Source organism: Argiope bruennichi, chromosome 7, assembly GCF_947563725.1.
Source record: "Argiope bruennichi chromosome 7, qqArgBrue1.1, whole genome shotgun sequence".
Lineage (NCBI taxonomy): Eukaryota > Metazoa > Arthropoda > Arachnida > Araneae > Araneidae > Argiope > Argiope bruennichi.
Genome location: NC_079157.1, coordinates 133603818 through 133621311, shown reverse-complemented (window position 1 = coordinate 133621311; position 17494 = coordinate 133603818). Strand labels below are relative to the sequence as shown.

The following is a 17494-nucleotide window of genomic DNA, read 5'->3' as shown; positions in this document are numbered from 1 at the left end:
TTTAACAAAATTCGCAAATATTATTTCTGAAGAAATTTGGGTGTTAAATTACTTGAAGTATGTTATAAAAATCTGACATTCTGTTGCTGAATTTTAAGTTAACTGTTTAATTTCTCATTATTGTTGTTTGGCTGTCTACAGTGATTTAAAAAAGTTTCTTTTATCTGTAGTAAAAGCACCTAAACTTGTGTCTTGCATGGTTTGTGAAATTCATTAACATAAAATTTAAAATCTTTAATTTCATCTTTTCTTTCCCATTTAGTCGTGATATGGAAGAACTAAAGAATCAAAAACAAAGGCTTGCTGAAGAATTACAAAGAAAGCAGGCAGAAATTTCTCAACTTAATTCAAATATTTCCTCTTTAAGAAAGGAACTTGAAAATGCCAGGAATGAAACAAAACAGAAAACGGAGCAAGTTGCAAAACTCACTGAGGATGGCGTTGAGCATCAAAAAACACTTCTTCAGGTAGTCTTTTCTAGAGTTCTAATTTCGAACTAGTCAGTTATTTAAGGTTCCTAGACTAAGAAGGGGCTGAAGGCAGATTAATTTTAAAAATATGGTTGGATTAATTGTCTCCCCTAAATATTGTAAAAAATGTTCTATAAATTATAAATTTAATATTTTACTAATTAAAATTGGTCATTTTCTTTCTCTCATTACATTCATTTAGTTTTTATAAAGATTAAGCATGTTTAGATGAAATTGTGTGTAAATTTGAATATTGTGCTGTGATAATAAATAGTCATTTTCATAAAATTACTGAAATAAAAAAATCAACCTAAAATTAATAATTAAATACTAAAAATTACATTGAAATGTGAAACTAAATTGATCAGTTTATTAAAAGATTGATTTCATGATGTGCATTGCCTAGGGCTTCAGAATACTTAAATCCACCACTGTGTCTCATTATTCCAGTCTTAAGCAACAGACTAATTTGTTGGGAATATTTTTTGTGCTTAGTTTAATTTGGTTTTAATCTCTTATGCATAACTTGATGTACATGATTTTCTGAACAAAGAAGGAGTTTCCCTAATGAAATTGAGTCCCATAACAGGCAAAATGGCAAAAAACATAAACATTTAGGTAATCTGTTTTAGATTGCATACTGTCATTTGTAGTAATATAATTTCACTTTTTGATTTCTCTTGTAAATAGATCTTATAATTAACAGGATCTTTCATCCTTAGCTTTCATCTGTGGTGGAAAAAATTGCAAGATTGAATATTTGATAAGACAATAAAAACTATTTCAATTTTGTTATGACTGTGGAATTTAATGTTAAAAATCAAATAAAAGCAAGTAAAAATTTAGGAAAAAATTATAATTAAATTGGAATATGAATAGATTTTTTTTAATTTGAAAATTAAATTTGTACTCTAATATTTTAGCAAGTCATGGCAATTGAAATGCAGTTAAATTTTGCTTAATCGTTAAAATTACTTCAAATTGTACATTCTAAAGTAATCTAATCTGAATTTGGTAGATTTAAGTCAAACAGTCTGTCCTATAGAATACACAAAGACTTTAGTAATAGATTTCTCTTAGTAACAGATAAGTATAACAGACCTTAAGTATAGATTTTCAATACTTTAATTGTATTATTCTTTAATATATATTTCTTTCCTTGATAATTATATTTTTTACATTATATTCAAAATACTTGAATCAAAATCATTATTTCTGTTAAAACTTTGCAAATTTATTGGTCGTTGTGCTGAAAATTCAAATAATTTGAGGAATAGAACCACAACATTTATATGTACCTGTTGAAACACTATTGTACTGTAAGATCAGTTTAATTTTTGATTCATCATTTTACTTTTTTTATTCTTTTTCAATTAAACTCAGAAACGATTTAATCAATATTTTACTTTTATATATTATAAAGATTTCTGGTGTATAAATATTACCGTAATTTTTTAAAAATCATTTTGTGCAATTATCTTTTATTTAATGGAAGAAATTTTATTTAACACTTTAATAGTTACTGAACTGAAACATTGTTATGTAAAATACATCTTGTATGAGAATTCTGACTTTTCTTTATTCCAAGCATTTTTTCCTTTTCCCTTTTCTATTTTTCCCCCTTTTAAAATGAAACAAACAGTTTTTATAAAATATTAATTCAAATGTATCATGTCATAATTATTTTAATAATTTGAAAATGGGGCAAATTTTGATTTAAAATTAATTAATTAATCTATTGAATTGAAATATTTTTTATTTATTTTGTCTATATATCAAGTTGTGAAATACAATTTAATTTTTTTTATAAAAATAAGTGCAATATTAGTTTATAAATCAATGTAAATGTCTGAAATCATATGATGGTCATATAACAAAACCCTGGGGCAAATTGTATCAAATATCCCTCATGTTTTGATTTATGCAGTTAACTTCCTGCTTTAATACCTTACAGTTTTCTTGTTAAAAAATTTCTTGAGCCTTTACTGACTGAAGGAATGAGAAATAATTATTTATAAAGAGGTAATTGAGTGAAAAGGAAGCACACATATACATACATATCAAGCAGATATTATCCAATGGCATTAAAACACCTGAAACCAAATTACGTTGTTGTATCATAAATCGGAAAAAGAGTAGAGGAAATGTAAGTGAAACCCATAAAATTATAAAACTATAAGAAGAAATTATAAAAAATTTATGTATATGACTTAGCTACAGTAGAGGTCTCAAAAAATATGAGTATTAGAAATGCAATCCAGTTATTTGATGTTTGTCTTATGTCTCTGTATGGAATTTACATGTGCAGAAGAAGATAAAATTTGTTAACTCCTATTATTTGGTGAAGTGTGGGTTTGCTTCCACTGGAAGTAAAAATTTAGCTAATGAACTCTCATAGCAAAAAAAAAAAAAAAATGGTGTGATACTTAATTTTCAAATCTTGTCATTGTTTGCTTCAATTACAATTCTGTTAAAGATTGGCTTTTATAGTGATTAAGTAATTATATATTTCTTGTTATAATTATTATTATTTCCTATTTATTATTATTTATTTATTGTTATATTTAAGTAATTATTATATTTCTTGTTATAAATCACTTAATATCATTCGTTGTCACTATACAAACCAATAATAATTTACAGATCTTTTTTTTATTGTTACAATCTGCTCCAGGTTTGGTTTGGTGGTGTTTATTGGCACAAAAGCCATACTGCGCCATAAAAATGATTAAAAAATAGAACATAGGGTGAGTTTAAAACCACTAGTCTTTGGGATGTAAAAAAAAAAAAAAAAAAAAAAAAAAAACCTAAATTAAATGGAAAAAAACCAGCAATCTTTAAAAATCTAAAGATTTGGACGGGGTTGCTCCCCGATGAGGTCCTACATATTTAAAAACGATGAATAAAAAAAATGTATGCGATGATAATTAAAAACTGGACATTCAATTAAAATATGTGAAACACTGAAATTGACATGGCACGTTGAACTGGTTGGACAATGTTCTCCAAACAAAAGGTTTTTATGTGCAAAACGCTCTTGTGTGTAATCTGCTCCAGGAAGAATAATATAGCTGTTATGGGAAATTATAACAATTGGTTTGTTTTGAAAAAATATTTTTATGCTAAAATTATTCAAATTGTTGAATGTTTCTCTTTTGTATTTGATGAATAAATAATTATACTATTTAAAAAAGCAGTATACTATTTAATAAAGTAATGAGAAATCTTTAATGATTTTAAAAATAGAAGCATTTTTCCAAATATTGTTACAACTAACATCCAGTACCCCTATCAGTGAGAAGAAAATTTAAAGATGTGGAAACTTCAGTATATGTATGCAATAAGAATTGTCTTGAATTTCTTTTCAGATTAAAAAAATTGGCAGAAAGTATAAAACACAATATGATGAATTGAAAGTAAGTTATGATGCTCTGCTAGCTAAGTCTAAAGCTACAGATTCAACTAATCATGACCAAATGATGCAAGAAATGCAGAGAAAAGTTGAAGAATCAGATAAAATTGTAAAAGAATTAAAGGAAGAAATAAACAAGCAGAAAGAAGTATTTATATATCTATTATCTTTTTAGCTGTTAAAAATTTTAGTGTTTGATTCAGATTTGTAAGCAATTTTTTAAATAAGAAATGCAATTTATAATTTTTGTATAAATTTGTGATTTGTCTTAGTGTTTCAAGAAATTATTTCTAAAGTAAACAAAAGTTATTCATGCTACATATTTTATACTAAATTCATGCTAAAATAAAATTATTCATGTAGGTGGCTTAATTTATTAATAAGTGAACAGTTAAATATAAAACATTTTATTGAATTTAAGATGTTCAAAAACTTTTGCATGAATACTGTCGATTCTTCATGAAAATATCCTTAATAGCAATTACAGCAACATACCAGCTAGAGTGGTTTCCATGAAAATTTCTGTCATACTCTCCAATAAAGATCGTATCATTCCTCACACAAAAATGTGTACCTTGAGTGAACCCTCAAATGCCTTACATAGTATTGGTGAACAGTAGCAGTTTAACAATTATTATATATAATAATTGTCATGAATCTAATATTTTTACTAAATCTGTAATGTAAATATTTATTTTCGATGCCTTTTTTCTCCAATTCATTGAAATCAAAAATTTTCATGGAATTAGATATTTGGTAGGTTATATTAGTAGTCGCAAGATAACCTATCAAATTTCATTAATGTAAAGTCATTGCAATTTTTAGTTGCTGCCTTTACATGCATGTGAAAGTAGACAAAGAGATAATCCACCCTCTTGCAGATTTGGTTCAAAATTTGATAAAACCAGGCCGCATACCTGGAGTGAATGAATTAATAGAGTTTCTTCATAATTTCATAGAAATCTGCAAATTTGGGGTAAAGTAACCAAATTTCAGCTGTCTAGCTCAAAATATTTAAGTTATCGTATTCACAGGAAGACATAATGCCAAAAATATGTTTTTCAAATTCAGTTGGAGGGAATCAAAAATATAAGTCAGTTAATACTTATCAAAATATCAAGTCCGAATTTTTTGATGATTATAATGCTTCCTGTGTATTTCTTATGTAAGAAAGTAAAAAGGCATAAATGTTAAGGGGGGAAAAAATTGAAACTGCCAAATAATGTGACTGTTTATGTACTGAAGATTCTTCAATTTTTTAGCGACAAAGAGAGAAACTTCCAGTCTTAAATGCTATTAATAGACATACAACAAATTTATACAAATTTTTAAAAAATTTAAAGCTGTGAGATTTCAGATTGAGAAAAATAATGATTGGAAATGGCAGAGTAATTAAATAAGAAAAATGTAGGTGTTTGGCTTTCACATTTAAACGCCAAAATTAAATTTTTATTTTATGTTGCACACTTGGTTGGGTATAAAACGCCTATATAAAGATGGGGGGAGGAAGAGAGAAACTAAAGGGGTTTTTATTGTTAAATTTTTTTTTAATGTATTGTGTATTTATGTTTAATTCAAGTACTTAAAAATAAAAAATTTTTTTAAAAAAAGCTATTTTGATTGTATCTTACTATAGTACTACTCTGTTGCTCAAAACATAAAACTGGATATTCATGTTTTAATATGGGGAAAAGGTTTGAAAGTTATATTGAATATTATGAGATAAAATGTTATACTATACGAGTTTTAGCTTAATTTTTTTAAAAATTAACTTATTCACTTTATTATTAACTTCATTATCACTAAATTTTTTTATTGTCTATTTTATTTTGTACACATATACATGCTTACAATTGCTTAAAAGTGTAGAAACTTCAATCCATGAAGAAACATTTAGAAATCCTGGGACAAATTCTAGAATTCAAGTTTGAGTCAAGTTTTATCAATAGTTACTTTTGAGTAGATATTATTTTTTTGGAATATTTATCACCATATAATTTTGAATTTAATATTAAATTATTTTCAAATTAAAGCCTTTATTGGATTTAAGCAAAAATTGACTTTTATAGTTTCATTGCATTTATAAATATTTTCCTAAATTCAACAAATTTACAGGCTCATAAATAAAAGCATTTACCCTTTTAAAATTATTATGAGAATTTTAAAATGGTTGAAACATTCGTGTTGAAATTTCCCAAGCCATTTAATGTATAATTTATTTACTTAAGTTTATAAATATTCATATAAAGCTTGACCAGAAAGTTTAAATTGTGTGATTACTTGATTAGCCCTTGAAAAATAGAAACTAAAAGACTTGTTTGTTTTTTTAGATTGTGTCTTTGTTTTATTTTCATGAATCACTGTAAAAAATTTATTATAAATCACAGTCTGATAAAAATTTAGGTTATTTTTATTTACTGTAAAAATATAAGAGGAACTTTATTTTAAGGTGAATTTTGTATGAATGTAATTCAGTTATACAGTGGTGGCCAAAAGTGTGGACATTTTTTCAAAGTTTTATGTTTTTCAACTTTGCATGCTAGTAGAATATATTATTTTTCACTTAAATACAAATGTTTATAAATCAAATTGAAGGTAATTTAATGTCGAATTTGATAACAAAAACAGTATTGCAATATCTTTATTACAAAAAAAGTTATGTTCATTTTAGTAAGATCTATCTTAGATTTGCATTTTTTTTAAAATGATACTTACACAATCAATACTTAGTAGGATAACCCTTATTTTTTAAGACAGCTTCACAGCATCTTTTCATCGAGTGAACAAGTGTTTGGAGTTCATCTTTCATAATTGCATGGTGCCAAGAATCAATTATAGATTCAATAAGTTTTCTTTTATTAGATGGACGTTTTTTTCGTACAAGAATTTTCAAACGTCGCCACAAATTTTCAATTGGATTGAGATCAGGGCTGTTTCCTGGCAATGGTAATACATCTATGCCTTTATTTTGAAACCATGCTTTGCATACTTTTGCTGTGTGGCATGGAGCTGAATCCTGCTGAAAAATAAATTGTGCTTTGTTGGGGAAGAAATCCCTGATGGAAGGTATCAATTTTGGTTCCAGGACAGTTTCGATGTATTTTTTGGTATTCAGGATGCCATCAATCACTTGAATTCGGACCACACCATCTGCAGACATACATGCCCAAATCATGGCATTTGTTGTTGTTTTTATAGTTGCTTCAATGTAATCAGGATGAAGCGCTTCACCTACTCTACGTCTCACGTATTTTCTACCATCACTACCAAAGAGCGATATTTTAGTCTCATCGCTCCAGATTACTTGCTTTCATTGATTTTCTGACCATTTAATGTGTTCTTTTGCCCACTTAACGCGTTTTTCGCGTTGCTTTTGATTTAAATATGGTTTTTTCCTTGGAATTCTAGCTTGTAGTCCAAATCCTGATAACCTTCTTATTGTTCTTGAACTTACTGCAATAACCGCTGCATTCGTTTCACATCTAATGGCATCTGATGAAAGTTTTCTATCTTGAAGGCATAGCCCTTTAATTTCTCTATCGGCAGTAGCACTTGTGCATTTTTTTTTTTTTTTTTTTTTTTTTGCCTTATTTTCCACTGATTTCGTTTTTTCATAACGTAAACAGAACTTTCGTACAGCAGAACAAGTCACAACCACCAACTTGTCTTGCAATTTCAGCATAAGAGAGGCCATCTTCTCTCAATATGACAATTCGGCTTCTTTTTGATGTCCAATCAGTTCTTCTTGTTGGTGACATTGTTTAAAATTAGTTTTTTTTTAATTAAAGGACTTAAAATATTCAAAAACAGCAATACTCTAATTGTACTAATATGCATCATTCCGCAAAATATTTCCACAACAATAACTCTTTTACCATCCAAATAACCTAAACTATAGTTAGACATTTGATTGGTCCTCAGAACAGTGTTTATGATTGACTAGTATGCTTTTATTACAAATCATGTCATTATTCAAAACGATTTGTGTTTGTTTGTTCTACTAAAATGAGCGTAACTTTTTTTTTGTAATACTGATATTCTAATACTGTTCTTGTTATTAAATTCTACATTAAATTACCTTCAATTTGATATATAAAAATATGTATTTAAGTGAAAATTAATATATTCTACAAGCACGCAAAGTTGAAAAACATGAAACTTTCAAAAAATGTTCACACTTTTGGTCACTACTGTACATGCTACATGTAAAATACTATGTATCTATATGGATTTTAAAAATCAACTTAAAAAAAAAAAAAAACCTTTATTAGACTAATAATCAAGCAAAGAAAGCCATGGATACGGCTCAGTCAAAAGCAAATGAAAAGGAAGAGAAAGCAAAGAAGATCTTGGCACATTTTCGTCAGAAATACTCTCAATTAAATGGTATGTGACTTTTTACTTTTTGATATTTAAACTCATAAGGAAGAAAAGTTTGTATAATGTGATCAAATGATTATTAACTTTTCTAATTTGTTTTCTTAACTGGGTCTGTTTATTATTTTTAGTTCAAAAAGATGCTTTAGTTGCAGAAAACGCAAAGTTGGCCAAGGATGTTGAAGAATTCAAAACTAAACTTTCGACTTACATAGAAGCAGGTAAATTGATTTTTTTTTTTTTTTTTTTTTGTTAATTGTTTGATTTTAAAAATTGTATATATTCCAATGAAGTAATATTATGGATGCCACTTCCATTACTCTTTTCAGGTCCAAATCGGATATGATCCATTATACCTGCATCCATTATATTAAGGTGCATATCATCATTAAAAGTCCTTAAAGACTGTTTATTTTTTATGGTCCTTATATAAGGACTTTAAAACTGCTTATTGTTTATCCAGATGTTTATATTTTTCTTCTGATGGGGGGGAGGTTTCTTTTTACCACTCTAGATCTGGCCATTTAGTCTATTTTCTTTAAGTTGTATCTTTCAGTGTTTAACAGGTTCAATTAATCCAAAAGTCAATGTAAAAGATTTTATCTCAGTTTAGGAAAATACTGATAGATTGGGGAAAATATAACCTTTTCATTTACTTGAATCTTTTATCTTCATTTGATTGTTTAGCTGTCTTAAGGAAAAATCATTTCTTTTTAGAGCTAAGTTTATGCATTCATTTAAAGCCACAACGGCAATAATAACAACAAATTAGTGCACTACAATAAGAAGAGAATTTTCAAGTGATAAGAATGATAGTCTATTTTTATATATTAAATAGCAGCAGTACTATTTAATGCCTCCGGGGGTGTTTGTGCTCCGGGGAAACCCCGGAATTCCGGGGATTTTGAACTTCGATACCCGGAAATTCCGGGGATCATCGTTCAAAAGGAAGTCGGAATAATAATGAATTATTTATTTTGATCTGGGTAATTTTGTTTGCTTTGAAAGCAGAAAACGCAAGGTCAGTGTGTGTGGTGAAAACTTTTCCTTTCTTTCGCCAAAGGCAGTGATAATGCGTGAAAAGGGGGGAAAAACTTTTTTGTTCTTTCCTTATTGCGAGTTATGACTCATTCCCCCGGTTCTCGGACATTCTCTTCTGGATTCTTTTCGGTAAGTAGGCGCGGCAGAAAAAAAAGGTCGAGACTTCGTTCGACCAGATGTGCGATCACGTGACTCTGGGTTCGAAGGTCTTATCTCTCCTGGCGTGGCGCCAATAAGTGGAGAAGGGGGATTTTTCGTCGTATTAGCTATTTGTCACTGATCGCTTCGCAACTTTTTTTTCTCCGCTGTGTAAAATTTTCGTTTCATTTATTGATGCACGTGTAAATTTTTCGTTTCGTTTATTGAAATATTTTTTTTATTTATGTACGCAAGAGAATTTCACTATGAAATTTCTCGATATAAATAGTGATATTATACAATTAGAAGAAGGTGTCCGGAATGCATTTAGGTGGAATTGGATTGAACGGAGAGATGGTAATAGGGATACCATCGGCACATGGTGCAAGAAAATAAATGCTGCTGGACAAGCATATTGTGTTTTTTGTAACTCACTGCTGAAGTATGGTGAGGAAGGATTCAAGGCTTTCACAAATCATTCTAAAACTGTGACGCACATAAAATATTCAAAGTGCATTAGACATTCAATGACTTTAAGTAATTATGCTAATTCAAAAAATACTGGAGACTGATGCTCGGCCATTGGATATAGTGACAAGAAAAGCACGCCAAGAGGTAATAATAACTTCGTTTATCGCCGAGAATCCTCTTTCTTTCAATGTAGCTCCCAATTTAACTGAACTCTGCAAACAGTTGAGCCGCGATCAGACGGCACTAAACTCGTTGGAAATGTCCAGGACTACTGCATGTTATAAGATGAAATATGGGCTCGCAAAAACTATTAAGGAAAATATCATTAAAACTTTAAAGGAGACTCCATTTTCTCTAAATTTGGATGAAAGAACTAGAAATGCTCAAGAAAGTATACTGGCAATATTGGTGCAGTTTTATGACAACAATCAAAATGAAGTTGTAGTTCATCATTTTGCATCTCTAAAGATGGAATCTTACAATTCAGAAGCTGTTTTTAAAGCAGTTGTTAATACTATTGAAGATAATAATATTCCATGGGCAAACTTAATTAGTGTATTAATGGACTCATGTAACACCATGCGTGGGAAAAAAAAAGGGTGTTGAAACCAGACTACGATCAAACAAAGCACCCCACTTATTAGATATTGATGGTGACACATGTCACACAGCTAATAACTGTGCAAAAAAATTTGCTTCATGTTTTGATAGATACTTAGAAGATTTGTTTGATGACATCTATTTTGATATGAAAAGCTGCAGTAAAAGAGAAATTTTTTTCAAAATCTGTGAATCCCTTGCCATTAAAAAACTTAAGCCATTGAAGAGACCAGACCATAGGTGGGTGTACATTTTATGTGTTTTAGAAAGAATCAAAGATCTGTGGGATACTCTTATTGCATTTTATTTTAACTACTTGGATAAAACTGATAAAAGGGATTATTTTTCTTATGTTGAAACTGTATACAATAAAAGAAATATTTCTGCAGCTCAGAAAAAAATTGTTGAAGGGGTGTATTCTTGCTTGCATTCCCAACAACTCACAAAGGATGCTTTAGCTCGGAAAAAAAGAATACTAAATGGGTTATTTCTTATGCAAAACAAAACTTTATTGCATATGGCATTATATTCAGCAGTATTATCAGAGTTCAACACATATATTAAATTATTTGAAACAAAAAAACCAATGCTTCATTTAATACATTCCAGTATTTATAAATTGATGGCAAAATTTTTCTCTTTTTTTTATGAAGCCAGAAAATATAGAGTGCACCTTATAATGATTTATTAAAGGTTGATGTCACAAATCCAGAATTCCATCTACCTAGCAAAGTAATATTTACTGGTGCAGAAGCTTCCACTCTCCTGAAGAAATTATCAAAAAATCATCCAATAGCAAAAGAATTCCAAATTTCTCTGATGAAAGCTTATACTAATACAGCACAGCATATGAAACAGAAATTACCCCTTAAAAATTCATATCTAATTAGTTTTACAGCATTAGATCCAGAGCTAAGAGGTAAAACCAGTACAATATTAGCTTTTGAAAAATTATCATCTTTTATGTCCCATATTTTTAGTGATAATGAAAAGTCAAAAGTAGAAGCTGAAATAAGGTTATACCAGAGTGATATTGATATCACCAAAGAAATGCTCTACACATCTGATGAAAGTGGAAATCAAGTCAAGTGTACAATTGATAAATATTGGTCTAAAGTTTTTAATTTAAAAGATGATTTCACAAATGATTATAAGTATCCTACATTGGCTAAATTGGTCAAAGCCTGCCTTAGCTGCTTCCATGGCCCATTAGTGGAAAGTGCATTCAACTTAATGGATACATTTGTCACTGACTATAGAACCTCTCTTAAGATTGATTCCCTAGATGCAGTGCAGACTATTAAATATGATTTAATGGCTTCTAAAGAAACCTCATGTAAAAAATATGGCTCAAAAAATCCAATGACTGATCCAATTCACAAAGATCTCTTACTGAATATGAACAGAAGTTGGAAAACATATCAAGAGGACTTAAAAACATGTATTTCATATGAGTCACCTATAAAAGTCTCTGAAAAACCTTCTACATTAGCAGAAAAGCAAACTGCTTCTACCTCTGCATGTGCAGTTCTCGAGGAAATTTCTTCAACTGTAAATGAGGAAAATAAAAGTCAACCTTCCTGCAATTATGAAGTTCACCAGAAAAGAAAGACAAGCCCACAAACATCAAAAAATAAAAAAAGCAGCAGAAATTAGATAATTTTTTTTAAAAGAATTAATTCAGGTAATTTAAAATATTTACATAAAATGTAGTAGTTTATATGTTTGAAAATTTATGGTTATTAATTTTGCAAAAAAAGTAATTCATTGAACTTTTATAATTAGATCATTCAATACTTCATAGTTGTAATTTTTCATTTCTCCCCCTCCCCCCCTTCTCGAAACTCCAAAATGTCGGTAGTAAGTCCGTAAAAGTTTCAGGGGATATTTTGGGGTCCCACAAACACCCCTGCTGCCTCTTTATGCAATACACAATTTTTTTCTCCCTTAATCATTGCCGACTTGCTAAACTTTGATTGGAAGTCTAAAAATTTTTTAAAAATATATTAAAAGCATATATTAAATAAAAGCCTACTTTCCATGGGAAAAATTAACCCTATCCGTTTTCTCGATCAACAATGGAAAAAATATCAGGATAACTTATTAGTGGCAATAAGGGAAAGAATTTTAGTTCCACATCAACGTTGAAATATAATATTGCAATATATACGTAATTTTTTTTAATAGAAAAAATATGGGGGAAAAAATTGGACTATTTGAAAAAATAATTTTATTATTTTAAGAAATACAAATTATTGCAATATTTTTTTTAATTTACTGTGGAAAAACAGAAAAGTTTTGTTTATTTTTAATTAATCAATATTCTAATTAAACTGTTCAAGGCCAAATTTTATAGCTTTACGTGAAAGATGTTGAATTAAGAATCAAATTAATATTGATAAAATAGTCATATAGAATGCTGAGAAGAATCCCTAAAAAAAAAATTTTTTTTGCATTATTTAAAAATCGCTACTCATTTGCTATCGAAAAATGTAATGAACCTTATTTGTAAATTATATTTATATGTAGTTTGCATTACTTTTCAGAAGAAGAAAATGTTCAACTAAAATCTCAGACTGAAGCTAGAATCATAAACCTTGAAAATGAACTTAAGAAAACTGAAGAAATAAGAAAAGAGAGGGATTATTTGCAAAAGCAATATGATGAGCTCTTACAAAAGGTTGTAATTTCTAATTGTTGCCATTATGATTGTATTCATTTCTTATAATACAAAATATAGAAAGTTTTGCATCCTTGATTTTATGAAACAGTCTCTTTAAGATTTTCTATATTACTACTATTTTATTGAAAGTAATATTTTTAGGAAATGTAAGAGAAAAATCTTTGCTTCTTTTACCCAGATCTTTGAAGTTTCGTCACTGTATTTGAAATTGAATATTATGCGCATTTGTATTTACTATTTCTTTTAAGATTAATTAAATAATCTTAATTTGGTTTGCTCCATTCGTAAAATTCACTTCTTTTTAAAAGTGTCATTTTTTTTCCCACGTAACTTTTAAAAAAATTTTATTCTTGTTTTGGTGAATGTGGACCATTTAAAAGTGGTAAATAAAAATTTCTATTATATAGTTATTCATTGACTGATGTGAAAAATACTTTCAAAAATCCTTGCTCTTTTAGAAATTTAGTTAATTCTTTTTCCTCCATATTATTCAATACAAAGAAATAATAAATTTTATTTTGTAGGTATCACAGCAAAAACAGAGCATGAAATCTCCTATTGTAGGTTTAGGTGAAAGAACTAGGTAAATATTTCTTCAATATCTTTGAAATATCAAAAAATTAACCCACATATCCATTGTAAATTAATCAGTTTTTTTTTTATATCTTTGATATAAAAAAATTATCATTTGAATATTTATTATAGTTCTAATTCTTGAAAAATATTATTTTAAAATATTAATTTTTTCCTAAATGTAAAGCCTGAAATTAAAATAAGAACAACAAAATTGATGATGTCAAAATGAAAATTTCTTTCCCTTCCACTTTTGACCACTTAGTGTATTATATCAGTGGTGTAAAAAACCCCAGTTTAAAATTGTATCTGAAGATAGTTATTTGGGGGAAAAAAACTGAAATCTAAGTGAACAGAACTAATAAGATGATGTTGATGATGATTAATAAGATGATGTTCAACATAATGTTGTGAAGTAGATCAATATTGTTAAACTGAAAATTTCTCAAAATTATTTTTTAAAAGAAAATATGTTATTTACTTTCTTAAGAAAATGTGTTATTTCTGTTATTAGAAGTTACAGTACACTTCTATTTTTGTTTCAATTTGCTATAATAAACAGAATTAACATTGATCTATCTAAAGATGCAAAATTTAATGCCTCTGAAGGGGAACATGCTATAAATCATAAGTAAGCATGCAAGGAGGTGGATTCATTTTCCTTAAAGATATATAAAAGATTTTTTTTTTTTTTAAAGATTTACTTATCTAGAAAAATATCTACTCAATTATAGATTTTTTTTTATTTTGCAGTGGTAGTGGAACAGAACCTCTCACTGCTAATATCAAACCTCTTACATCTCCATCTACTTCTGGTGTAAGTACTACTTTGAGGCATTCTCCTCATCCAACTTCTAATGTGAATCGACCAACTCCAACTGCAAGTATTCGTCCCATGGCAATTGGCACTGCTACTCCTGCTGCTTCACAGACACGAATGGCAACAGTGTTGCCAACAACAGCAACTCCATCACATCCGGAAGAAGGTAAGAAATATTAACATATAAATTGTAATTGTCATTAGAAATTCCATCAACTTTAAATGAAAAATTGAATTGTCTTAAAAATGCAAAAGTGTTTCTACCTACCCTGATCTTCCTCAAATAATTGAAAGGTTTGTCATATTTTTCCTCTGTCTGTGGAGTGACTGATTCTGGCTGTCTATCATTACCAGTCTGGGCATCGTAGGATTGCTAAATCTTTTGAAATGGAATTCATTAACTCCTTGGCATCAAGCTGCGTAGGCCGAGGAATATCGATGATTTCAACTTAACACTGAAGGCAGAGATTTCAGATGCATGGCGATAGGAAGTTTAGAAATGGTTGTCATGCTATCATTGACTAGGTTTGATTATTCTAATGATTGTGGTAGATCTTTCCTTCACAACCCATTCCCATATTCTATAAAGGAGTAAGGGATAAGGAAGAATACACAAAAAAGGTTGTTTCCATATTTAAAATTTTCTGTTTACATATGTATATATAATAGCAAAATTGCAGTTAAATACTTTTAAAAGATGCCCATCCCATTGTGCCATAATAGTTGACAAACACAGATGACTAATCATGTTTTTATTTCGAAGTTCATAAGTTCTACCCAGTTGTTAAAACTATTCTATTAATAAAAACACAAAAATTATTCCATTGCCTTTTAGGTTTATTCACATGACATTGCTCTCAGAAATGTGATGTGTGTTTGAATTTTTGATTAAGAAAACATAATTTTTTAAATAGCATAGAATAATATAAAAATTCTCAAAGGCTGCAGTAATTTTTTTTTCTTTCTGAATAATATTTGTTGCATAAATAGTAACTTTTTTATTATATGTTCAATGTTTGCCTTTTTCTTCACATATTGCATCCTGAATTGTTTAAGTATCAGTAATATGTTAAAGAATTAAAATTGTTTTATTATTATTTAGATATCAATTATACTAGTTTTTACTATACTATCATCATGTAATGAGAATGGGTTGTTTTATTCATGTAAATATTACTAGGAATAAATATGCTTTTAAAAAATGCTTTCTATTAATAAACTGCTTTTGAAAGGCTTTTAATTTTGTTAACTAAATTTTTAAAATATAATAATTTATTATAAAATTTCTTAAGTATTTCAATATCTGAATTGAAATAAAAAAAATTGGTATAGCTTTTAAAAACTTTTTTTTTTTTTAATTGTGATACTTTCCTGATTTTTATTTTTTAGATTTTTCTTGTTTCTGTATTGTATGAAGCTTTTAAAAGCATGTCTCATAGCATTTTGAATTGCTTTATCAGCTGAAAATTTTTTTAAAAAAAATTGATAAAAAAAATATATAATTATTTTTGGGAAAAAGTTTTTCTTTGTAATGATGTGGAAAATAAGGTTAATTTTGTATTTGATATTACCCCCACCCCACCTTCCCCCAACAATTTAGAATGAATCTTTCATCCATAAATTTTTCAATTGTAATAGCAAAATTTATTTTTTTAAAAATCATGCATTCTCTTAATGATATAATTATGTAATGTTTCAAAATTAAAAATTAAAAAAAAAAAAAGAACCAATGAGACAAATTTTTCATAATTAAAAAAATAGAAAAGGAGAAAAAAAGCATTAAAAAAAAAAAAAGATTAAAATCAGAAGAATGTGCCAGTTTTTGAAATGTATTTTGATAAATGATAACTTTCTGAATTTTTCTTAACAGAATTTCTTTATATTTATTGAATATTGTAATTGTATAAAATATAAAGCAGACATTCTTCTGAAAATTCCTAGAATTGGAGATGATCACTAGGAAACTTTTTAGATGTTAAAGATACTCTAAAGATCCCTGAATGGGGAAGCCAAATTCTAATAGATTTAGTGTTCATTTTTTAAGGCTATTTGATGGTTTCTTATTTAACTAAATGCTGTAAAAAATTTTTAATGTAATCAATTGTTGTAAATTATATATTAAAAAAATTGCCAAAATTCAGCAAACATTATTGTTATTATTAAATTTATATCATTAAAAAGACTTATTTTTATAGTTTAAAACAATGTAAAAGTCATATTTGTCCCGTAATATTCTTTGAAATTATCGTTGAAAAATGCCAAAATTAAACTTTTTGATTAAATTTAAAAAAAAAAAAAAAAAAAAATCTCTATGAGGTGTGCATTCTTACACTCCAAAGTGTGTGTGTGTGCAATATGCTAAATTTGGTAGCGATTGATCAATGCAGCCTATTCGTATATTGATGACTCAGTTTTCATTCATAATGTTAAATTTTAGGAGCTGAATTTTAATGAGCTCTGTAGACATATGTTGCCTTGTAGTGAGAGTGATTTATATTTAATTAATTTTAGCTGTGCCATCAACTCCAGTTTCTGTTCCACAAGCAACTGTGCAACCAACACCTGCAACAGCCACGGTAGCTCCTACTACAATGGCAATTACAGTGTCTCCTGTAATATCAGAAGTTACTCCCACTTTAGGTAATGTAGAGATTATATTTGAAGACCTTGGTTTTGTGTTTCATTATTGCTTTGTATTTAGTATTATATGAGTAGTAAACTTTAAGTATCACTCCAATTGTTAAATTAAGTAATGATGACTCATCATAATCATCTCAGAATTAGTAGTGCTACAAAAACTATTAATTTAATATAATTGCTTTTCTTAAATGATGCTTTACTCATAAGTAGGGCTGGCGATAACAGAACTTCATCATCGCAATATATCGCCTTGTGCATATTGATATTTT

At 28.2% G+C, this 17494-nt stretch overlaps 1 protein-coding gene across 2 annotated transcripts in view; it reads left to right on the top strand.

The window, feature by feature from the left end:
• LOC129975146 (nucleoprotein TPR-like) overlaps positions 1-17494 on the top strand; it is a 114454-nt gene that overhangs the window by 72203 nt on the left and 24757 nt on the right. For both annotated transcript variants that reach the window (XM_056088106.1, XM_056088105.1), the window contains exons 33-40: positions 263-467; positions 3839-4030; positions 8154-8268; positions 8391-8480; positions 13056-13189; positions 13717-13775; positions 14519-14751; positions 17097-17225. In XM_056088106.1, coding sequence (XP_055944081.1) covers positions 263-467; positions 3839-4030; positions 8154-8268; positions 8391-8480; positions 13056-13189; positions 13717-13775; positions 14519-14751; positions 17097-17225 — 1157 coding nt within the window. The remainder of the gene's footprint in view (positions 1-262; positions 468-3838; positions 4031-8153; positions 8269-8390; positions 8481-13055; positions 13190-13716; positions 13776-14518; positions 14752-17096; positions 17226-17494) is intronic.